This window comes from Stomoxys calcitrans, chromosome 1, assembly GCF_963082655.1.
Source record: "Stomoxys calcitrans chromosome 1, idStoCalc2.1, whole genome shotgun sequence".
In the NCBI taxonomy this organism is placed as follows: Eukaryota; Metazoa; Arthropoda; class Insecta; order Diptera; family Muscidae; genus Stomoxys; species Stomoxys calcitrans.
This window is the reverse complement of record NC_081552.1, coordinates 269,340,867-269,366,864: the sequence shown is the minus strand read 5'-3', so window position 1 is coordinate 269,366,864 and position 25,998 is coordinate 269,340,867. Positions and strand designations below refer to the sequence as shown.

Here is a 25,998-nt window from a genome sequence, read left to right as displayed (position 1 = left end):
GATTCCAACATTTCTCCATTGTCTTTACCTGCTCGGTGCACAAAGCGTTTTGGGAGTTGATACTATCCTTTTTGTTTTATCTCCATTTACTGTCAGACCCATTTTCACTGATTCCCTTGCAATTAGTGCAAAAACTGAAGTTATATATCGATGTCGTCAGAATAGGCAAGTAGCATGTGTTGTCTTGTGAGTAGTGTGCTATATCTATTCACATCTGCATCTCGTATAATCTTCTCAAGCCGGATATTCAAGAGATCATACGATAACCTGTCTTCTTGCCTGAAACCTCGATTGGTATTAAACGGTTCGGAGCGATTCTTTCCCATTTTTACTGAGCAAAGTGTATTAGCAAGTGTCATCCCGCAGAGTCTTATTGAACTTGAAATACCTTTAAACGTATAGGGTTATCGGAAGCGGATTTGTAGTCAACAAAGAGATGGTAGGTATTGATCGTTTCCAGTGTGAATATCTGGTCTATGGTGGATTTACCAGTTCTAATGCGGCATTGATAGGGCCCAATTATATCATTGACTTTAGGTTTTAATCTTTCAAACAATACGTTCGAGAGTATATTGTATGCGGTTGGGAGGAGACTTATTGTAGTTGGCATGTTCCGTATTGTCTCCTTTCTTGTGTACCAAACATCGGGTATGCGTTCATCTAGCCAGATCGCGCAAATAATCTGACGCATACGCCTTATCAGCGTGTCGTCTCCAGTCTTAAATAGTTCGGCGGGCAACCCGTCGGCTGCTGCTGTCTTGGACCTTATCCTGACTAAGAGGTATACATTCTATACCATCATTAGGGATTGTTTCTGCGGTATTCTCTCCGCCGCCAACGTCGGACACTAGCTGCTGGGTAAAATGTCCTCAGCACGCTATCTGTGCCAGTTACCAGATTTCCTTCTTTGTCTCTGCAGGAGGATGAGCCTCCACCAAAGCTTTCGGTTTGCCGTTAAATTCTTTGGTATTATTTCCGGACTTTATTCTGACTCCTATACATCTCAATTCGCTCACACTCACGTCTTTCCATTCCCTTTTTCTTTTTGCTGAATAGACGTTTCTCCTCTCTCCGCGTTGCTACTGATTGCAAGGTTATTCTGTATGCCGCTTTCTTTTCTTCAGTAGCATCTCGACACTCTTGGTCGTACCATGGTGCAGCGGTCGCCCTCGTAGAAAATATCCGCGAAAATATCATCCTTGTCTTCGATCGGGGCATGGGCACAAATAACGCTCTTGTTGAAAAATTTGGCTTTTATGTGAATTGTGGCATGGGGGCTATAGTATAGTTTGTCACCGTTTGGTTTTGTTGTGGCGCCATTCCCGGTCCATCGCATTTCCTGTAGGGCGATAATATCTACCTTGTACTTCTCATGTATTTGAGACAATGCGTATACTGAAGCTTATCTATAAAGAGCCCGGACATACCAGTTGCAGATCCGCAAGTCATGGTCCTTTTTTCTTCTTTAAACTATTTCAGCGTAACATTTTTATACCCTCCACCATAGGATGGGGGTATACTAATTTCGTCATTCTGTTTGTAACACCTCGAGATATTCGTCTGAGACCCCATAAAGTATATATATTCTTGATCGCCATGTCATTTTAAGTCGATCTAGCCATGTCCGTCCGTCTGTCTGTCGAAAGCACGCTAACTTTCGTAAGGAATAAAACTAGCCGCTTGAAATTTTGCACATATAGTTTTATTAGTGTAGGTCGGTTGGGATTGTAAATGGTTCAAATCGGTCCATGTTTTGATATAGCTGCCATATAAACCGATCTTTGGTCTTGACTTCTTGAGCCTCTAGCGAGCGCAATTCTCGTCTGATTTGACTGAAATTTTGCACGTAGTGTTTTAGTATCACTTCCAATAACTGTGCTAAGTATGACTTAAATCGGTTCATAATCTGGTATAGCTGTTATATAAACCGATCTTGGATCTTGACTTCTTAAGTCAATAGAGCCCGCAATTCTCATTGGATTTGGCTGAAATTTTGCATGAGGTGTTTTGTTATGACTTCCAATAACTGTGCTAAGTATGGCACAAATCGGTACATGGCCTGATATAACTGCCATATATGCCGATTTGGGATCTTGACTTCTTGAGCCTCTAGAGGGCGCAATTCTCATTCGATTTGGAAGAAATTTGGTACAACAGCATCTCTCATGACCTTCTACATAAGTATCTAATATGGTCTGAGTCGATCAATAGCTTGATGCAGCTCCCATATCTCCCGATTTTGCTTCTTGAGCCCCTACAAGGCGCAATTCTTATCCGAATGAACTGAAATATTACACAATGACTTCTACAATGTTCAGTATTCAATTCATGTATGGTTCGAATCGGACTATAATTTGATATAGCTTCAATAACATAACAGTCCTTATGCAATATTCTTTGTTTGCCTAAAAAGTGATATCGCTCATAGAACTCGAGAAATGGGATCCATGGTGAAGGGTATATAAGATTCGGCGCGGCCGAACTTAGCACGCTCTTACTTGTTCATTATAAATTTGTTTCACCCGCATCGTTTGGGTGCCGGGCCATGGCGAGGAGGAATGAAAAAGCAGACGACTTGGCAGTGAAGGCCAGAGGACTGCCGTCAACAAACTTGGTACACCCGAAGCCATTTGGGTCGACGCAGTCCGCACTGTGGAACAGCGAAAACGGTAGCATGTGTAGGGCATGCGGGCAAGATGATGAGACGTTGGCGCATTTCCTATGTCATTACCCTTTCGCGGGGGTCAAGAGAAAGCGCATCTGGAGGGGGAAATCCCCAAGTTTTTTCCAGTCAGATGCCATCATACTCTGGTCAATGGAGCAGCGGGCCTTTGCCAATGAGAGTTTCTTTTCCAACGGTAGCTCATTTGTTGCTATTCAACGTGCCTTCCGCGTGCAGTTAGCGTAAATGCAACTCGTTACAGGAACATGATCGAGAAAATTTTTCTTCTTAGCCTCGAAGAAATAAACGTTAGAAACGTGTGGTTTCAGCAAGATGGAGCCATAGCACTCACATCACAGAGTCAATGAATTTGTTGCGACAACGGTGTCCCCGACTGCCTCATCTCTCTCAGAGGCGATCTCCAATGGCCGGCACGCTCTCCACGTGCGATTTCCGTGCGATTTCTTTGTATGAAGTTATTTGAAAACCCTGGTATATGTTGATCGGCCACGAACTATAGCAAAATGCATATTTTGCCCATGAACATTCCACTAAGGATCAGGGGCAAACTTCCCACATATCAATGAGTGCAGTCCGATTCAAGTTTAAGCTCAATGATAAGGAGCCTCCTTTTTATAGTCGAGTCCGAACGGCGTGCCGCAGTGCGGTACCTCTTTGGAGAAAAATTTTACATGGCATAGTACCTCAAAAATGTTGCCAGCATTAGGAGGGGAAAATCACCGTTGAAAATTTATTCTGATGGCCTCGCCAGGATTCGAACCCAGGCGTTCAGCGTCATAGGCGGACATGCTAACCTCTCTGCTACAACAACATTCGCGACCCCATTGCCAACATACCGGTTACTATGATGCAAATAGTGAAACGAATTTCAAAACATGTCTTAATTAGTGTATGCACAATTTACACGGTGTCATTTTCATAACCGCATGGAAAAAAAAGTTGGTCTATTCCCAAATAAAAAAATAAGACTTAAAACAATATCTGAAGTACTTTTGTTTCTATTGACCTTTCAAATAGGTAAGCACCCTATATATTTGACCCATTCGCACTTCTTTGCGCATTACATATGTATGTGCGAAAGGAAACACAATGTAATCTTGATCAATGCACAATTTATGATACTAAACAACAATTTAATTCGTAAAATTAGAAAATAGGTTCAAGGTATGCCTTCTTTACCAATCATATGCCGTGATAAAAAAAATCGAATTTCTATGTCAAGCCGATTACTGGCTTAGGTGTATGTTGATAGTGGCATGGGGCGGATTAATATTTCCACCGTCTTTAAATATTTAAAAGCAATTAACAACTGGTTTAAAAAATCTTTACAAGTCAATACCATGTTTAATCGGACAATTTAGGTCTACATTTTTTCTGTTCAATCGGAAGATCGATCCATTCGTACTATATCCGATATTTTCATATAAAGTTTTTAATTCTACTTTCGTAAAAAATTCAGGGCAACTAGGCCAATAGGCAAATGGGATCTCATTATAGATGAGATAGACATGGGAGCATAATTGATACGGCATCCATTGGGTTGTAGAAATGCCACCACCTTACAGAACGTACGTAACGAAAATATCTCCCTCTATAAGTAGGCAACGAAGCAGAATAATTCTTAAACAACAATTACATACATTTTTACGTGCGATACAATGCAGCATTTCTAGAATACACAAAATCTGTTCTTCTTTATATGATAATCGATGCACGCGCCGGCTAGAATCTATTAATAGTCTGCACTCTTTTGCCGTAAAAGAATGTTGACCCATGGATGCTTGTTTATACCCCATGGATCACAATGTGGCCATGGGTATGTTTTCCAAAAAGAATAAATTTGGTATTTCTTGGATGTGCAATAGAGTGGCTTGCTGAGAAACCATCGCACATATGTTGTCGAAAAAGAAAATGTGCAAGTTTCATAAAAAACTTATTGAACAACTAACTTTTATCTTCAACACAATGTCTGCGTAGTCTATAAACATGAGTAGATGAACAAAAAATTGCATAGTGATCGTATAAATAAACATTTGTGTATATATATTGAAAAAAAAATTTATCACAATCTCAATAACTTTCATGAGAAAGTGTTTTTATAGTCGAATTTAATTTATAATCGCCCCAATAAATCTTTTGTTCGGCATACGTTTTATTACTCCCCCTATATTCTTGATCGCAATGCATTGTAAGTAGCTCCAGCCCTTTTCATCCGTCTGTTGAAATTTTCAAACAAGTTAGCCGCTCTAAATTTAACCCAAATACTTCTTATTTATGTTTCGTTTCAAATATCGCTCAAACATGAGTATCTCTGACCACCGATAGAATTCTGTTACACCTAAAGAGCGCAATTCTAACCCTATGGGAATAACATTTTACATGATGTCTTCTGTTCAAACATATAGCCTAATACAGTTCCCATGTAAACCGATCTTCCGATTTGACGCACTTGAAGAATGAGACATTAACACCCATGCCACCAACATTACCAATCGGCTCATAGACTCATATAGCTTACTTCAAATGCTTATCCGAACAATTTCTGGTGAAGCGTGACCAAAATTGTCCATTGATTGGATTCGAGTCTCTTTAAGAAATATAAATTTTTTTAGAATTATTAAGGTTGGAGTATATTGGCGGTTCTTTACTTGTGGATAATTGAAGATCAATCAGTTATCGAAACAGTTTTTCCTGCATCGAATGATTTTGGAAAATAAGTAGCAATGCACTAAGGGACACAACACGTCACTCCGAATGACTCCCAATGACTTTAAAAAGGCCTAAACTTAAACTCCTATTAATTAGTATTTTCTGTGTCATTAACTGAGGTAAAATGATTCGATATTTTCACCTAAGTAAGAATATGCTTGTTTTTAATAAAAAAGGGGAAAATTTAATGATATATTAGACTACCATTTAAGATAAAAATTCCTTAATATGAAGTAAGTAAAGTCCTATACCAAAGAAAAGTTTCCTTAGAAAGCTGAAAGATTGTGCATCTTTGAATTAAATTGAACATTCGGGATCATTTTCACTATTATCCTTATAAAAATCGTCATTTTCAGGTAAGTTAACCAAAATTTCTTTGTTTTTATTCATTAAAGATATCTTATAATGCTAACACCATGTTGTTCCAAGCGATGAAAAGGGAAGTGAATCCTAGACTAAATTTCTTTAATGCTATGAACATTTTTTTCAATGTATGTAAAAGTTGCAGACATATTATGTTGAAATACTGTATTAACTTCATTTAATGTTTCTCCCAACTTTTTGGATGAATTTAGGAGAATTCTAAAAATTGAAAACATTTTCAAAATGTTTGGTTTTAGAAGATACGCTATGCATGGAACGTTCAAGTGCCCATGGTACACTCGCCCAGCAGAGTTGTTGGCAAATGGTTGGCGAGTCATATGTATGTACATATGTATATGTAGTATGTATGGTATAAATGAAGATGACGAAGGAATTACGTGCTGCAAGTCAACGAGTAATGTGTGAGTGCGTTGCTGCCGTGTCGTGATGCGTCGCCCATCGCCAGTGGAAAATCGTATTTATAGAAGCTTTCCTCTGGCGGCGAAATCAATTCAAATTAGAAAGTTGGACGGATAGGAACGTTTAAACAAAAAAAAGAAAATATATTCAAAATGCAGATTGAAGGAAAAAATGTGATTTTCATTGGAGGATTCGGAGGTGTTGGTTCAAAGTGCTCTGAACTCTTTTTGAGGAAATCTGTGAAGAGCCTTATCATATTTGATCGTTTAGAAAACGAAGAGTTTTTAAGTTATTTGCAAAATACCTACAAAAACTCCTTCGTTGGCTATGTACAAATGAATCTGGCGAAACGCGAAACAATATCCAAAGCCTTCTTGGAGGCGCATAAAATGGTGGGCCACTTCGATATTGTGGTCAATGGAGCGGGTGTTGTCCAAGAGAGTAATGTTGACCTCATGGTTGCTGTTAATTTGGTAGGTGTCCGAAAATCTAAAATTGTAAATGTCACTCGATTATAACTCACATTTTCTACTCGGTACATACAGACAGGCGTTATTCACAGTTCATTGGATGCCATGGAATACATGAGCATAGCAAATGGAGGTCATGGTGGCCTGGTGGTAAACATATCGTCAACTGCCGGTCTGGGCACCTTCGAAATTGCCTGTGTCTATTCGGCTTCCACATGTGCTGTTACCAGTTTCACCAGATCCATTGCGGTAAGTTTTGATCTAGGAAAATGTGTTTATTGCTTAGTAATTTTTTCCACATCCTGTTCGCCTTTGTAGAGTCCTATTTACAACAAAAAAACTGGTGTCAATTTCATAACGGTGTGTCCAGGCCCCACTCGAACTCCCATGTTTGATAATTTAGCCGAAAAGACGACCGTAGCTAAGTATTCTTCAGAAACTCTGGACGAGTATGTCAAAGTCCCGCCTCAATGTCCCGAGGCGCTTGCCATCAACTTTATGAGGGTTTTGGAAACAGGAAAGAACGGTTCCATATGGGTTTTAGAGAATGAAGAAATGCACGAAATTGATTTTCCTTCCCTCTGTCATCCAATCCGGAAGACAGGTTAAGTGATCAAACAGAATAATGATGACGGTTGTTTGTAATGAATAATCTCTATTGTTCCCAGTTTTACCAGTCAATTTGATATTAATATTTAATACATATTTTTTTCTAATTTTAACAAAACAAAACGAAAAACTAACATAAAATTAATAAACGGTAATTTTTTGATAACAACAACGGTTTGATCATTGCATACCTACTACCATTTTTTTGATAATCAGTATGGGCTCGATCCTAGTACAACCAACAAGCCATGAAGCCACTGCAATGCTTTATCTTGCAAATATCAAACACTAACCTAGAAACAGATATAGCACAAGAAGTTAAATCGATTCAATTCCCCCACGTCAGCTAGTTTAAATAAACAATGCATTGTTTAGGCATACACACATTAAAATATTTCTTAGATATATTGCTTATTTCTTCGCAGAAAAACAAATAATTCAATGGTAAATTCGACTGGCCACAGAACTCGACAACACGTGGAACAAAATTCAACCTTCTCGAAAATAACAGGAAAAACCAAGACAAATGCATTTACAGGTAGTGTACCGCAAACTATCTGTAAGCGAGTTTTCATAACGTTCGGTTGTGTGTGTGTGTGTGCATTAAAGTTAAAGCCATAACACACACAAACAACGAAAAGTGGCGCGAACTAGTAACATACTCCAAATCAGGTGCAACCAAACACAGATTTAGACAAATAGTGTTCTCGGTTTTTTCTTTGTTTTTGGCCAACTGCTCGTACCATTGATAAATTATGTATAGATAAGACGAATGAACTTCGCGCATAGACCGATTGGTGGCGCTTGTGAATGTAGTTAAATGAGAATTATCTAAGAACAGGCCGCACGCAGAATTCTGCTCCCCATGGCATGCAGTTTGCGTCGTTTGCTTTTTCTCAATATGCATTATTTCCTTTCCCGTGAAGGAAACTATGGCGTGATACACGTATATAGGGTTTAGGCAGTTTCTGCCTAAATGTTTCTTCGCATATGGGTCTTTTAGGTCGTAATCGGATAATAAATGCGCCTTTTATATGGCCAAGAATTTAAATCGAGATATCGGTCTATATGGCAGCTATTGGGTTGCCCAAAAAGTAATTGCGGGTTTTTTAAAAGAAAGTAAATGCATTTTTAATAAAACTTTAAGAATGAACTTTAATCAAATATACTTTTTTACACTTTTTTCTAAATCAAGCTAAAAGTAACAGCCGATAACTGACAGAAGAAAGAATGCAATTACAGAGTCACAAGCTGTGAAAAAATTTGTCAACGCCGACTATATGAAAAATCCGCAATTACTTTTTAGGCAACCCAATATATCCAAATCCGGACCGTTTTCAACCAAAATGCAGAAAAATGTCGAAGAGCCTAACACAACTCACTGTCCCAAATTTCGGCGAAATTGGACATTAAATGATAACATCTTGACAACATTCAAAAGTTTTAACTCAAACATACAATTTACTATAGAAAAAGAGTGTACCAACCGCCTGCCATACTTAGACATGGTGATAATAAGACAGAAGAGTAAGATTTTGATTGACTAGTATCAAAAACCAACATCTTCCGGAAGACTTCTATATTACTACTCAAAACATCCAAAAAGGATTATGATGAGCATAAGCAATGAGGAATTTCGCGAGAAAAACCATGAACAAAATATTAAAAAAACAGGGGTTTCTTACAAAAAACAATAGAACTGCGTCTAAATAGAAGAACTATCACAAGACCAAACGAAAAAGGACCGACATATTTCAAATCCGTCTCTTGCACCCCAAAATTGTCAGAAAGGTTTGAACATTCAAATTGCGTAGATGAAAATAATACCAAGATTGCACACAAACGACAAATAACCTTGGAACACTATTCACAAACACAAAAACCAAGATTGACAAAATGAAAAAATCAAATATAGTTTATGAAATAAAATGCAAAGGCAATGGAACTAATGTTTGTCCAATGATCTATGTTGGAACAAGCAAAAATAAATAGAATCCCAGGTTAGCAGGACATAAATATACTCACCAAAAAAACAGCACTAGCCGAACACTGTGCTGCAGAACAACATGAGCCAGACTTAGAGAGACTGAAAGTCATAGAGAACGAGATAAATTACAACAAGAGACTGATGCTGGAAATGTTACATATCATAAATACAACAACAACTAGACGTATGAACTACAAAGCAGACACAGAGGGATGTGCGAGTAACTACAGACTGCTTATAAAACGAGTAAACAAAATACAATAAGAAATGACAGTATCAGAACAGACAACGGCCGACGAAGAAGGTCGCATAATTTTTAGTTTGCATTTTAAATTCTTACTACAAAAAATTATTATTTATTTATTTATTCAAATACTGAACGTATATATAAGCTCAGTATTTGTATATGAGTTAGTACATAATTAAAATAGAAGCTTGGCTATTAAGGCCATCAGCTTAACAATTTCATTTTAAATAATTATTTTTAAATCCGCGAAGAAATTGAATATTATGTTTCTATTATATGCAGAGGTGCTTTTCAGAATTTCTTCTCGTTTATTGTTGAGAAATTTCCTTTGTTTCCGATAAGATTCTTGCAAAAATTCAAGATGTGCTCTACAGACAGCAGGTGCTTATGAGGGGAAATTGTATGGCCAACGCAAAATCGGGAGAACGTACGGATTTTTTTTTTCGATCAGTGTTTTATATGCTGGAGCAACGTAGTTGGGACTTGTTCTGCTGTAATGTTGATGTTTGAAAGCCATCTGTTCCATGATGGACACGAGAGCGAAGTTCTATTATAATATATGAAAAAACTTAAAAATTATACCGCAATTTGTATATGAGTGTTGGTGTTTTGAATAAACATCAAACCAGGCAGTTAATACCTGGTATATCCACCCTTATTTTTAAGAACGTCTTCAATTCTGTTAGGCATGGATGAATTAACTTACGACAAGTCTCTACCGGTATATTATACAATGGTATTTGAATATTTTCCCAAAATTGGTTTTTATTGCTGCAGAGAAGCTTTGAAACTTGTCGCTTCAGTTCACCCCAAAGGTTCTCAATGGGTTTGAGGTCGGGGAACTGACTTGGACACTCAACAACGTTCAAACTATGATTCCGAAACCATTCACTCACCAATTTTGTTGAAAGTTTCGAGTCATTATCCTCTTGAAATCTCCAAACAAGTGGCATATTTTCCTCAGCGTATGGTAGCATAACTGTCTCCAAACAAATCCTTGTAAACAAATCTATCCATTGTGATTTCAAGAAGATGTATAGGACCTACTCCCTCCCAAGAAAAATAGCCGCATACCGTGGCATTTCCTCCACCACGTTTAACCATTTTTTTTTGGTAAATTTCATATGGAATTTTTACTCTTTTGGACGACGAACATTCCTTTCTGCATCTTCAAGTCAAGGCTTCTTCTGAGTAGTCGTCCGAATTTGGCCAGTTGGGTGTCAACTTATTACGGAAGCTTATTGGATTCGGCTCTGACCGTACTATTGTAAACCTAATGTAGCGATTGTTAGGTCGTTAGTATTCAAGAATTCTGCCAGGACTTGGCCCCACTTAATAATGTTGGTACTACCCCACGAAATGTGGTGAGAGTTAGCATCGCACCCTATTAGTACCTCATTGCCTGTCTGGGCTTGTCGGGAGTAGGTGATGATCTCATTATCGGCCCCCGGCACTGCATTATGTTTCCATATTAGGATCTTTGCATATCCTAGTCTTCCGTATCTTGAGAAAGTCGGTGATGGTTCCCTGTTCGTAAGGCTGTGTTGAGTCTCTCGACCCTGCACTACCTGCTGTTTTAATATTATGATCTACGCTTATGCTAGTCTTCCAATTAATGGGACAGACGGTGATGGACTCGTCGTCAGCCTTCTATTTGTTAGGCGGTATTGAGTCACCTGCCATTGTACGACATGATGACTCAACATGAGGATCTTTGCCTATTATTCTCCTAATCTTTAAAAAGACAGCCTTAGTCCCGTAGTGCGCCATGTTTTTAGTCTTAGAGAGAGAGTTCCTTCCTCCTTCTACTCCCTGTGGAAGACCTTCCATTTCTCTGCGACCAAAGCTTGGTTTTGGTTACCCAAGAATTCCAACATGCGTTTCGTTACGAATTTGTTACCTCATCCCTTGATGAAGACCGTTACCTTTGTGAGCTGTGGTATGACCATCTTTCTTACCAGGCCGAGCTTTGCGCCCAGCGAGTGTAAATACTTCCGATGAGCTTCTTGACAGTAACAATACATTCTGCTAACCGAAAGTGTCCTCTATACTCGCAGCTTCTCATTTATATGGGTGTTGAGCTTCGAATATATAGCTAAGGATTTTAATAATATTACAATTATGGACTCCGAGAAACATTTATTTATAATTGCTTATCTTTCGCTTTGTTGATATTTGATTTTTCGGATGAGTGTAAGTGCTTAAAACACAAAGCATTTCGCGGGAAGAGCTAAATTTACAATTGGGATATATTATGTTAAGTACAAAAAAAATATGAGCAATAGAAAAAAGTTCAGCGTGAACATAGGTCATCAAGAAGCTCTCTTCCTCTAACTCTATCGTTGGCCAAAGCCTTGAATTGATTCTACGATATATGGGTTGACTCCAACTCTCTTTACGTACAGTGGATCCATGTGTTTCTCGGGCGTCCCCTCCTTCGGGGGTTCCAGTCTAGGACATGACCCAACCTATTTTCTCTGCCGGGTTCCTACATTGCAGGGGTAGTGTTTGTTCTTATTTTCAGTTCTTTATTTGAAATACGATCTGGCCAGAAAATTCGAAGTATTATAATTAGGCAGCGACAAACAGTTTTGTATTGGATCAAAAAAGACTAATCATAATCACATTTATACTCACAATTAGTAGTTTTATGTTCATCGTTTGATGTATATTTAATTTTTATAACCTACACCACCACTGTGGCACAGGGTATTACAGATTTGTGCATTTGTTTGCAACGCTAAGAAGGAGAAGAGCTAGACCCATTGATAAGGATACCGATCGACTTAGAATCACTTTCTGATTCGATTTAGCCATGTCCGTCTGTGAGTCCATGTATTCTTGTAATCAAGGTCGTATTTGTTGTCCAATCTTCACCAAATTTTGCACATATCACTTTTTTAGCCCATGGATGAACACTATTGATTTTGATAAAAAATCGGACCAGATTTAGATATAGCTCCCATATACATGTATCGCCCGATTTGCACTTAAATAGGCGTAGTAGCAACAATTTTTTAACCAATTTTTTAACAAAATTTGGCACGGATTGTTACCGATCTTAACATATCTGTAAAATTTCATCAAAATCGGTTCAGATTTCGATATAGCTCCCATATATATGTATCGCCCGATTTGCACTTAAATGGCCGTAGTAGCCAAAATTTTCAACCGATTTGCACAAAGCTTCTATTGAAAAAAAATGGATCAAAGAGACTGTGTTAAGTTTTGTGTAACCAAATAGCGCGTTCAGAAGTGTTTCGATCATTGGAAAAATATCTGAGGGGGATTTGTTTGAAGGGGACAAGATAATTATTGATGGTGAGTAAATAAATACTTTATTAAAAAAACGGTTATTTTATGATCAGACCTCGTATATTCATCAGGTAGAAATCTGTGCAGACAATCTCTCGCTACATGCAACAACAATAAACATGCAGGCAAAGAGAAAAAGCACTAAATTAAGAACAAGCAGATTGAAAGAACAATTTTATTGACATAGGTCCGATAGCGAAGCCTAAAAATCTTATCATCGTTTGAAGTGGCACACAAAGTTAAATCATGCACATTTGAGAGCTATGGCCGTCTTATCAAATCGCCTACATTCGCATTAAATAGTGCCTCTAAACTATAGTCCAGTTCATTCGAAGAGTGGAATTCAAACGCGAGAGTCGAAAAACGACGACGCAATTGATTTGTTGACTGCTGTGATCTTTGGGCTGCTTCGAACGCACAGCAAAATTCACATAACTCAAACGAGCCTATACATCGGCCATAAGTTAGCTTGATTGGTGGTCTGTCGAATACAAACGCAGAACAGAAAAATGAATTTGGCTTTGAAATGTAAAAATGTTATCTACCTTGGCGGTTTTGGCGGCATCGGACAGAAATGTGTTGAAGAGTTTCTCAAGAAAGGTGTAAAGAGTCTAGTCGTTTTCGACTTGAAGGAAAACTCGGAGGTGTTAAAGAATTGGCAGCAGACATACAAATCATGTGACATATCATTCCAACCTGTGGATGTCACCAAAAGTGAAACCATTGAGGAAGCCTATAAAAAATCCATGGAGAAATTGGAACACATCGATGTTGTCCTCAATGGATGTGGGCTAATGAATGATCGTTATTTGGATTTAACCATTGACATAAATCTGGTAAGATATATATATATATATATATATATATTTGTGTACATGATAAGAGAACTCATCGGAAATTGCCAATTGAGCGAAACAGGTGAGAGGGAAAGTGTCAAATGGGTTAATTATTTATATATATATACTTTTGCTAGAGTTGCATATATACTGCTTATTTCTACTCGTTAGAGATTGAGGATGGTTTTAAATTAAGCAATAAACAAGAAAACGAGATAACTTCAGTTGGGTGTACTTGATACCAACGATCTTTGGTCAAAAAAAAGTTTTTTCTTTGAGGAGGTTCTGCGTGGCATATATTAGACTAAAGTCCAATGGGGGCATATTTTTATTCGTAGTGTCGCTACCACGAATATACATAAGTCAGCAGCCAACAAATACCTGTAGTTTTAGTAAGAAGGGTTCATATTCTCTCTCATGTACTATACTTAAAAAAATTCACCTTAATCGGTAATTACAAGAAATTTATCGAAACTGAAAAATGGCAAGAATTAACTGCATAAGAAATTTAAATAATCGGGAACTACACTCGACTTCTCAAACTATTCATTAGCAAGATCAAGGTACAATATGGAGAACAAGCTGGCTCATCGCAGTTACTTGAATAAAATGGAACCGGATTCCAGATGCAATCCCTCTAGTCTTTCTAAAAATTTGTTAATTCTAAGCGCCGCTTTAATGGTTTACCTAACTTTTTTAAATATATTTCAGTGTCAGCGGACACGGACTCAAACATTTTCGCTCATTTTTTTGCGACTACTTATTCTGATAAACATTGCACACGCGACTATGAATATCGTTTTACATAATTAGAAATTCTATAAATATAGATGTTCCTTTGGTAAATGAAGATACTGTAGAACAAAACATAAAATCAATAAAATTTCTTGTTGGTCCGGATGTCCTGGCTAGCAATTTAAAACAGTGTGCCGATCAACTTTCCTACACAGAAAAAATATTGACTTAAATTTGATCAATTGGACAATCAATTAAACATGGTATAGATTATTAAAAAAATTCCATTTTTGAGTTTTTTGCCTGTTAGAGCGAGATCATTAAGTTTTACAATTTTTGTTTGTTTCTCTTTCGAGACGAGCTCATGATCGGAGATGCAAATGGAAAAGGAAAGCCAAAGAAAGCAACACACACCAACCACTATGGGACGCGTTTCGTATTTTGTTAGAAGATCATATTAGGTGTGATGGCTTCAAGGGCCGTACGTTGGTATGTTGTATTTGAATTGTATCGTAGAAAACGTATCTATGATACAATTACCACATTAACCACACTCGATAACCCTGTCTATTAGCTGCATTTTTCTAATGTATGTATTTTTGTGTAATGACAGCCATTCTTTCTGTGACAAAATACACTTCTTCCGTACTACACATGATTTTGCCGTACTACACATGATTTGTTATCTTAGCGTTCGAAGCCATCAATACAACACATACACAAAAATCATGTGTAGTACGGAAGAAGTGTAATTTATCACAGAAAGAATGTCTGTCATTACACAAAAATGTCTGTCTGCCATTGAAAAATTGGTTAATTTTTGGGAAAAATATCAATTATTTACCTTACTTAGCTAGGTCAGTTAAATGTGTTTTTGAAAGAAGAAACAATTTTTAGTTTTTTTAGCTTTAGTTGAACTAAAAACTTCTTTATTCAGCAAAGTTTCTAATTCAATATACAAATTTCTTATTTAAACCACGATTTTAAATTTTTCTGTGAATCCCTTATTGATGCTGTTAATAGTTCGTTAAAATCTGGATATCTACCGTACTACAGGGATTCAGGAAATCCCGATCAACCACAACAAATCCGTTAAAATGCCTTACATGCCTTGTCAACGATGCTTTCAGGGGCAATAAACAGTCTGATTCCGTATACATGGATTTTAGTAAAGCTTTCGATAAGGTTTACCGTGCACTCATGATGATGAAATTAGATTTATATGGTTTCAGAAATTCGGTGTTAAATTGGCTAAATTCATATCTGATGTGAAAATCTTCAGGTTTTATAATGACCCTGATGAACAGTATTATCTCCAGCCCTTCCTTGATATCTTTTATGGACGGGACGATATTAAGGTTATGCAACTGAATATTTCCAAATGCAAGAGGAAATCTTTTTATTACTAAATATTTTATCGGATTCGATGAGCTTGAATTAGTCGATGCATTTAAAGATTTTGGGCTACTTATGGATCCAGGTTTAAACTTTCGTCACCATGTCTCTATGGCAGTTGGTAAAGCCTACAGTGCCCTTGGTTTTACGAAACGTTGGAGTAGAGAATTTAATGATACTTCTGTGACTAAAAAATATACACTTCTTTAGTACGTTGCAACCTACACTACGGATCTATAGTTTGCCATTCTTACTATACTCTGCACTCTAATTTGATTGAATCTGTTCAAAAGTAATTCATTCTGTTTTGCCTCCAAGGACGTTAGTGGTATCGGCAGTCACTACCTTCAAATGAGCTTAGACTGAGCCTAATTAAACTACCTATTTACATTGTCAAGCTGGAGAACTATATTGTATGTTACTTTTGCAACGAATATCGTCCAAATTGAGTGTGAATTTCTTCTTAGCAGAATGAACGTCCCGATCAGACTTTGAATTATTACGTATAACATATTATACAACAAATTTTGCAAACAGTGAACCTTTTCCTCGTATAAGCTATCAATTATTTGCATTTAAACACTTTGTTTTTATATTATGGTATATATTTTTCTTATTGCATTATAAGAATTAATATATGTTTATAGTAGACTGTTAGGATATAGACTTCATAAAAAAAGACGTGGCTTACATGGGGCTATATCAAGATATTAAACCATACATGTGGGTTAATAGCAATTCCCGTCGATCATGATTAAAAATTTCAAGAGGATAGGTTTATGGAACGCTATTATGATTTCGAAAGACAGAGAGAAGACATGATTATGTTGACTTAGAATGTCAAGCCAAACTTCTCACATATCAATGAGTGCAGTCCGATTCAAGTTTAGCCCCCATTTGAGTGGTTCAATTTGGGTCGTTTTCAATCTTATTAAATTTTATCTTAAGCTCTTTAGACCTAAGTTCCGTAAATAAATATTCCTTTTTATTTCATTTGTCCCATCATTTCGTCAATTTTTGTTGACATCTTCAGGGGATACGTCCATTTAATTAAAACATTACATTTATTTCAAATCTTCATGAAAATATAATTAATTTACGATAAATTAGAATATATTCACATGATTTTTTTTTTCGTCAAAAGCTCATTCATTACCAATACGACATTAATTATATTGGAGACAACTTGAATTTTAACATCACAGATCTTTATATTGCAACACGGGAACTTATACTAATATTGTTTATGTCCTCTTTCAAGTACATCATCCTATCTATTTTTTGATGTGTTCTTAAGCTTTCTAAAGTGTATCCCTTTCTCTCTTTGTTTTTTTTTATCTAATATTTTGACATTTTCTAAGTCTGCCCTATATCCACTCTTCAAAATGTGCTGCGCCAAAGCTGCTTTCTGTGTTCTTTTTTCAATGTCAGCTCTGTGTTCTTCCATTCTTGTTTGCAGCGTTCGTTTTGTTATTCTTACAGCTTTGTTCGTCAGTTCCCTTACATTCTATTTCGTAAACAACATTGCATTGTTGTTGTTTGTCGATTGGAGTTGTGATGTTGGAAAAAATGTTGTTGTTTGTTTGATTCGCTCTGTATGCATTTTTTGTTGTATGTTTTGTTCATTAAAGCTCTTAAGCTTTTGCTATCTCTTAATCCAGGGATGTATTTGAAGCAATAACATCGTTTAGTTTCTTCATAAGTGCTGTTTAGTTTTCGTTTTATTTCGTCGAAAAGTTTATTAACTAATTTGGGTGGAAAACTATTGGTGGAATTGCTATTGGTGAATTGTGTCTTGATGGAATTGTTCGTCACTGATGCGGAGTACTCTGGTGATAAAACTTTTAGCGGTGTAGATTATCTGTGATTTTGGTTGCGTGTTGTGGTAATTCATGATTCTACCAGATGCCATAGTCTTCTGGTACCAATCATCTCATTGACTAAAGAAGTTATGCCGAGGAAACCATGGGTCTAAAATCGAAAGTTTCTTCCAAATTATTGGTCCACAAACAAAAGTTTGTCATCATAAACCGGAATGTCGATTTTGATTTTAAGCCCATGATTTCTTGGACAAAACTTAACGATATCATAACCTCTTATTGACTATTTTTTGACTTACGGGTTGACCCACCCTCGCGCCATCCTACAATCCCAAGATTAATACAGTAGTTTTGACTAAGCTGTCCATATTACTTTAGCACGCCAACTTGTGCAGGTATGTATAATTGTATGTACATACCTTCCTTGAAGCAGGTAAAGTAATTTCGTAACAAAAATTATCTAAAATTGCCAATAACCGAAGACACAATCCCCAAAGGACGGGTATATTTCTCATTTAATCAACATTTAAATTTTTAAATTTAAATAATTTAAATCACACAAAAACACAAATTTTTTATTATATCAAATGTATTGTTATTAACAGTATTTCTTATTTTACAATTTATTTTACAAAAAAAAAAAACAAAACATTTGGAAATGGAAAAAATTCAATATTTAAAGTTAATATGTTAATTTCAATATGATTTAAACGCTGCAATTATTTTTCTAGTTAAAAATTTTTTAGTTTCTCTTTTTATTCTGCCAAAAGTCGTCATCACTGCTCAAAGATAAGCATGTATATGGATTGATACGACAAGTGTAGATTAAATACAAAGACCATAAATGTTTTGAATATGGTGATAAGAAATTTAAATGACACTTATTTTAGTACATAGATATAAATGCCTTCTAAAAGTGTATGTTAAAGTGGGCCAATTATTTATATGGTCACTTAGATTTATTTTCTCTCTATAAAAACAGAATACTATGTTTTTCAATGCAGAAAACTTTATTTAAATTTATCACATTTGCTAAAGCAAAAGAATTTTGGGTAAATAATATATTGTTTCGGTAGATAAAGTACACAAAGATTTTTTTGGGTTTCGTATTTCCAATGTTTCTTTTTAATTGCCGCAAACATTTTGTATGTAGGTCAAAACAAATGTAAAAAACGTGAAAAGCTTTTGTAAATTCTTGCAATCATCTTCTACCAGATATGTATTGTCTTAATTTGTGGAGTATATCCAGCGCCACCGTATTATTCCGACTTTTTACGTAAAGCTACAGGCAAACATACTATTGGGCTGCCCAAAAAGTAATTGCGGATTTTTCATATAGTCGGCGTTGACAATTTTTTTCACAACTTGTGACTCTGTAATTGCATTCTTTCTTCTGTCAGTTATCAGCTGTTATTTTTAGCTTGCTTTAGAAAAAAAGTGTAAAAAAAGTATATTTGATTAAAGTTCATTCTAAGTTTTATTAAAAATGCATTTACTTTCTTTTAAAAAATCCGCAATTACTTTTTGGGCAACCCAATAATTTTCTTGGGCGGTATATATGAGGGCAATATTAGATTATAACGGGTGTTTTTTCTTTCGCATATAATTTAATGTTATGGCCATGAATTCAGATATAAGCTGGATATGACCTCTAGCGAAATTTTCGCTTGCAACCAAGACATTTATGCCGCCACTGAAAAGTAATTGTGTTGAATACAAGATGGCGACAAACATCGATTTATAATTTTGGCCGAATTTTAATAAAGTACATAAAGTGCTGTAATTAATCGTTAATTAATTGCAAATAACTTTATTTCATGTTGCATTGAGCTATTAAAACACATATTTCGTAGGTGCAAGAAAAAATTCACCAACGCCCATGATGTCACCCTGTTACGCAAAGAAAGTTTCATTTAAGCTGCCTACCTGCAGCGAAATTTTTGGTAACCGTACTGGTGAAGAAAATTTCGTTCTTTTAATAAAATACTATACTTTCTACTGAGTGACTTTCAATTTTAATATATAGAGCCAAAAATTGAGGAACTGAACATAAACGGCATACATATGTATATGATAGTGATAAGAATTTTATGCACAAAATATCAAGCGGATAGATTTATTTCGTCGGAATGTTAAGACAATTAGAGGTCATTGAAACGAAATGACCACATTAGTGTACAGCCCCTTCCTCCGCCTTTTCTTTTCATCAAGCTCAAAAATTGTACATAAAATTCCAACTTTTTTAAACTATAAGCCAGTTTGTACTCTGTTTTACCAAAATTTTATAGTTAATAAAATTGTCTCCACTTTTCAGCCATGCCCCACCATTTCATTTGTTTTCATTGTCGTCTCCAGATTGCAAGTGTAAATATTGAAAGGTGTTAATAGAAATTAATAAAATACCACAGAGGGTATAATTTCGTTTTCGAGTAGATTTAGTTTTCAAGATAGCAATTATTTATTGACAATGCGTACTCGTATTATGTACATATGTATATTAAAGTAGGTCGTTAAATACGCGGTCCATATTCACAATGACATCTACGCTGAAAAAAATGTTGCCCTAAAATGTTTGTTAAATAATTGATTTTTCGCAAGTCCGCCCTTTGTTTAGCTTTAAATGGATTTTTGTACCCTCCACCGGTTTAGTTCTTGAATGCGCCAAATCGGACCATATTTGGATAGCTTTGGAAGCTGCTATATAGACCAATTGCCGATTACGCGTCTAATGCCCATAAGTGCTTTACTTTTTATTCGATTTCGCTGAAATTTAAAGCAGTAAGTAGTTTTAGGCCTCCGGACATCGGACCCAAATATTGGGTCCGATGCTATATTTATATATATATAGCTGCCACATAGACCGATCTGCCGGTGAGGGGGCTGAAGCCATAAAGCTTTATTTATTACCCGATTTCGTTGAAATTTTAAACAGTGAGTTGTTCTCAACCTCCCGACATCCTACCCAAATATGAGTCAGATCAGACAATATAGAAATAGCTGTCATATAGACCGATCAACCAATTTAGGGTCTTAATCCCATAAAAAGCAGATTTAATGTCTAAAAATGTTACTTGGACCTGAATAAAATATAATCGAGACCAGCCTCTAGTAATATATAGCTACGGATATAGTAGTGGAGTTATAATAAAAAATGATGATTATTATTTGGTCCATACCAGATTTGGTAATAGGTACTATAAAGAACGACCATCTAACGGTCATATAAAAAGCGCATTTATTATCCGATTTCGTTGAAACTTAACGCAGTGACTTGTGTTAGGCGTTTCGACATGTCCTATGTGGTTCAGATCGGTTTATGTTTGGATATAGCTGACAAAAAGATTAATATTTTGTTCTTCAAAATTTACCAATAAATAGAGATGGGTTTCTACCGAGTAAATACCCAACGCTTGGGAATTTATTGGGAAAATACCCAATAAATACCTTTTTTGGGTATTTATAATTTTGCAGATACAAATGTTGATGATTTCGTATTCTTTGTACTTAAATCTGATCTTCTGATCTCATAAAATCGGATTTTAGTAATATGTAGCCGCTATATAGACCGATCTCTAGACTTAAAGTCTTGGTCATTTTTCATCCGATTTAGATGAAATTTGACACGGTGAGTTCTGGTAGACCTCTACCCATTTCTGTGAAGTGCGGTTCAGATCGGACTATATTTGGATAGCTGCCCTATAGACCGACCATACGATCTCCCGAAATAGGTTATTGAGGCCATAAGGATCCATCCGATGAAATTTGGCATATATTTGGATATACCGATATTGTGTAATGAATTTATAAAAAGAGCATTTTAGTTCGATGAAATTTGTCACAGCGAGTTGCGGTACCCCTCTAAACCTTTTTGTTGAATATCGTTCAAATCGAACCACATTGGGATGTAGCTGCCAAATAAACCTTTTTACTTGTTATGTATGTTTTCCAGACAATGTGTTCCATGAGAAAGATGAATTATTGAATAAAGAATAAAATAGGAACTAACAATATAACAAAAAAATAAACTAACTTAACACTTCGACCTCAAATATTACCAAAAAATAAAACAAAAAATGGCTGTTAAACTAAATTTAAAGATAACAAACTTCTGACTGTTTAAGGAAACAATGGCAAAATTATACCACCATTTCATCATAAATGCATCTTATTATTAAAGAGAAAAATCATTCAATAAAGTTAAAATTTAAAATTAAAATTTCCTCAAAGATTAAGAAATAGTAGGGTAAAGGACATAATTGTATTCAAAGGTAAAGACCTCTAATGAAATAATCCCCAACATAAATGAAATTAACTCCAAATCAAAATAATGAAAAAGCCACAAGTTTTTGGAAATAACGCCAAAAACATGAAATAAAGTCCAAAATTTTGGGTGTTATTTCATTGTGAAATAATATGCAAACAAATAAATTTATGAAATAATATTCAAAACAAAAAAAAACATCTAATTTTGAATTCAATTCATTCTTACTCATTTATTATACTAAAATGCAAAAACTGCATAAAAATCATTTAATGTTCTAATTTTAATCAGAAAAAAATATTTATTAAAAGTCTAGCAATGTATCCTCTCCAGTACTTGACAAAACAAGCAATGAATTTGGTGGCATGGTGAGGCAATGAGTCCGCCTGCAACTTTAGTGGTGACTGGTAATGAATCTTAAATAACTGATAAAGTTTAACTTGATGGTCGTCGCTTTTTAATTGTTGCGACATTTTCAGTTTTTGGGGTATATTAATTTTTTTTTAATAAAAATTTTCTATCATATAATTGCCCTTTAGTGGGAATATACAACAATTTGCTGTTTCTGTGTCTACAAGTAATGATTTCGAATTCCATAGTTCTATATGCCTATATCTCTATTTCTATTCTAGACTCGTATTTCTAGTAATAAGTTTTGAAACAACTCGATTAAAATTTAACTTTAACTAAATGAAATAATGCTCCAAAAAGATGAAATAATTCCCATTTTGTTTGCAGTGTGTTTCATTTCTTTATTTGGGAATTGTTTCATAATGAAAAAACATCCAAACTCTATCGAAGAATTTAAACTTCAAAAGGTTAAATATTCCCCGTGTCGAATATGGTTCATATCTTAATATAGCCCCCATATGGAACGATGTTTCGCTTAACGGTCTTAGCCCATTAAAGCTGCATTTATCGCCAGATTTTACTAAAATTTTGCACAATGATTCGTGCTAAAATCCTCGTTATTTGTGTGAATATGATTCAAATCGATCTAAATCTTAATATAGACCACATTTAGATCGATCACCTAATTTAGAGCTTTGGTTCCTAAAAGCTGCATTAGCCCCATTTCTCTGAAATTGTACACAGTGAAATGTGTTCGACGTCCGTGCCGACTATGGTTCAGATCGGGACATTTTTGGTTATAGCCCCCAATATAAACTGATCTCCCTGATTAAAGGTCTTTCGCCCATAAATAGCGTCTTTATTGCCCGATTTTGACGAAACTAAGAGCAGTGCAGATCATTTCAATACAGCTGCCATATACATACGTGCGCTAACACACGCCATGCATCGTTGATTAAGCCTAGTCTTAACTTACAGCGTATTGCAATCAAAGCCTGTTATCACATTCTATGTGCGTTACGTATGTGCTGTCACTCTCTGTATTTATAAGTAATCTGTAATCGGCATGTATTGCATTTTGTATAGACATGTTTCTACATGTATGTTCGCTTTAGTCGAAAGAGTTGCATATTTTTATTCGGAAATCTATTTTCCATATAAAATTTTTCGTATGTATAACACGATGTGTCCAACTTTCAAAGTTGGTATCTATAGAAATACATATGACAACACATATCGTATGATTACAGCATAAGCAAACATTAAATAACATGTTAAACTTAGACTGAGCGTTTAGTGGTAACTCTCCATATTCTTGCGAACGTTTTTTTTAGCTGAATTGAACTTATAGCAATTTTACAGCCTAAATATGAACGTTTTGGACAGATGTGCAAAAGTATTCATTTGAAGCGAAATATACTACAATATGCGCAAACAAATGGCGTTTTAATCTACTGTTCTTGATTCGTAAAGATATATTATAGCCTTTGTATATAGACGCACGACAACGGTAATGCATTTGCATAGAATTCCGAACCCTACTTATGTTGTTGTTATATGTTGGCTTGCAAAGCGAGTGCGTTCCGAGATTCAAAATAAATTGTTGCAGGAAAATAAACAAATTTTGTCTTTGTTTTTTCGACGAAAATGTTTGCTTCTCAAATTTTTATTTTTATCTGTGGGAATTATCACTTGGAGTAAGATTTTTGTCTGTCGAGAGGTCGATTTGCTAGTTTCGAAAATGACTTCGTCTTGTTATTGGGCCATGAAGTAGATGTCATAGGTATAAGTGATGAAATGTTTGCCATTTCTATTCAGATCTGTGTTTCGTATATGCTCCTCTAACAGGATTCTAAAAAGAAAAAAGGAGAAGCTTATTTATTGTCTGCACCAGGATTAAACTCGCACTGATAGAGTATCAGTTAATGTATCTTTACAAAGACGTAGCAAACTCCCGAATGAATGGGGCTCTCAACAGTTGCCTTTTAACGGAAAAATATGAGCAATGTTTTGATGTTTCTATTGGGATTTGTCCGCGATGTGACATAAATTACATATCTGTTAGTTTTATCGGTCCGATATTCTGGTATTTATTGTTTGTGTTAATTTCTCTTTTGAGATGAGCTTAATGAACAAAAATTTTATAGAATGGAAAAATGAAAGCCACAGCCACACCAGACCAACCATGATTTCTTTTCCACACACCTACAAATATTTCCAGGGTATACACATGGTTTTGCGTATCGTTTGGAAGTTATGTTGGGGGCTTCGAACGCTAAGACGGAAACCGTTCATTGTTGCCACAACGTTCGCTACCATAAAAAAAGCATTGACACATCCTAAACGAAATTGTCGTCACCGGTACCGTTACCTAAAATTTCGCTTGCAGGTACGTCAAATGAAATTTTATTTGCGTAACAGGGTGACATAATAGGTATTGGTAAATTTTTTCCTGCAACTACGAATGAAAATGTATGTTTTGATAGCACCATGCAATATGGAATAAAGTTATTTGCAATTAAAAACGATTAATTACAGCACATACGTACTTTATTAGCGAAAATTATTATGATTCGGCCAAAATTATGTATCGATGTTTGTCGCCATCTTGTAGTCTACACAACTATTTTTCAGTAGCGACATAAATGTCGTGGTTGCAACCGAAAATTTCGGTAGAGGTGCATTACGCACCAACACTAAGACAGCTTACTTCATTGCACTACTCACTACTAGAAAGAGTAAGTACGCGTACTATTCATGGCTTATTAGAATCATAATAGTTTCGGGGAAACTGAAATATACGAGTAGATAGCTTTGCAGAAGTACAACACACTTCGTTTTGCTTAACATTTTTGCTTAATATATGGTCAAAAGTTGTATAATATCCCCTGAAAAATCACAAAACGATGTTCAGACCATACCAATAGAAGCTGAAATACAAATAAACCCATTTGGAATTAATAGCAAATCTAATTTAAGTAATATATATATATTAAAATTTTTACATTAAATCCAAAAATTTCATGTTTTATGCAGTCGTAAAAAGCATTAAACACATGTTCCTTTTTTTTAATAAAGCGCGGCGTCCTTCATAGCTCAATGATTGCCCTGAAATACATGGACAAATCGAAAGGAGGACGTGGAGGAGTAATTGCAAACATTTCTTCGGTGGCTGGTATAGAGGCATCGGGAATGTTTGCCATCTATTCGGCTGCTAAACATGGTGTAACTGCCTTCAGCAGAGCCATGTCGGTAAGAAAAAGAAAAAAAATTTTTTGTAAAATAACATAATTTTTTTTTTTTTTTAATTTTTTTAAGAATCCTTTGTACTTCAACAACACCGGTGTGAATTTTATTACAATCTGTCCAGGATTAACAGAAACTAGTTTGCTGGATAACGTAAAGGACAAGGTGACTTTGGTCGAATTCGGAAAACCCATGGCCGAACGTTTTGTAACGCTTCAGACACAGCCTGCCAATGTGTGCGCCGAGAACATAATCAAAGCCATCGAGGCGGATAAATTGGGTGCGGTGTGGCTTTTGGATCGCGGTGAAATATCCGAAATGGAAATGCCAGTTATGTGGAAGGCCCAATAGAAGAAACCCACTCGATCCGAGATAAATAATCACAAAATGTTAAAGAGCTTCTCATTGAAGTCGGCGTTAATGGAATGAAATATTGTAAATAAACTGTTGATTTTTTTGTAGTCTATGCGTTCAATATAGGCTATTTTTGGCTGGCATTTACCACAGGGGTAACTACCAAACCAATGGTTGTCCAACATATCTTTTAGTTG

General features: G+C 35.8%; 2 protein-coding genes across 2 annotated transcripts in view; both read left to right on the top strand.

Annotated features, from left to right (window-relative positions):
* The first annotated feature begins 6,274 nt into the window (after window positions 1-6,274).
* On the top strand, window positions 6,275-7,398 carry LOC106089897 (alcohol dehydrogenase). The gene is made up of 3 exons (XM_013255893.2): window positions 6,275-6,648; window positions 6,721-6,894; window positions 6,964-7,398. Exons 1-3 carry the CDS (start codon window positions 6,328-6,330, stop codon window positions 7,252-7,254), a joined length of 786 nt encoding a protein of 261 aa, XP_013111347.1. The 5' UTR covers window positions 6,275-6,327; the 3' UTR covers window positions 7,255-7,398.
* Window positions 7,399-12,879: 5,481 nt separating this feature from the next.
* LOC106090365 (uncharacterized) overlaps window positions 12,880-25,998 on the top strand; it is a 30,248-nt gene continuing 17,129 nt past the window's right edge. The window contains exons 1-3 of the mRNA XM_059369447.1: window positions 12,880-13,639; window positions 25,280-25,453; window positions 25,520-25,789. Coding sequence (XP_059225430.1) covers window positions 13,313-13,639; window positions 25,280-25,453; window positions 25,520-25,789 — 771 coding nt within the window. The 5' untranslated portion in view covers window positions 12,880-13,312. The remainder of the gene's footprint in view (window positions 13,640-25,279; window positions 25,454-25,519; window positions 25,790-25,998) is intronic.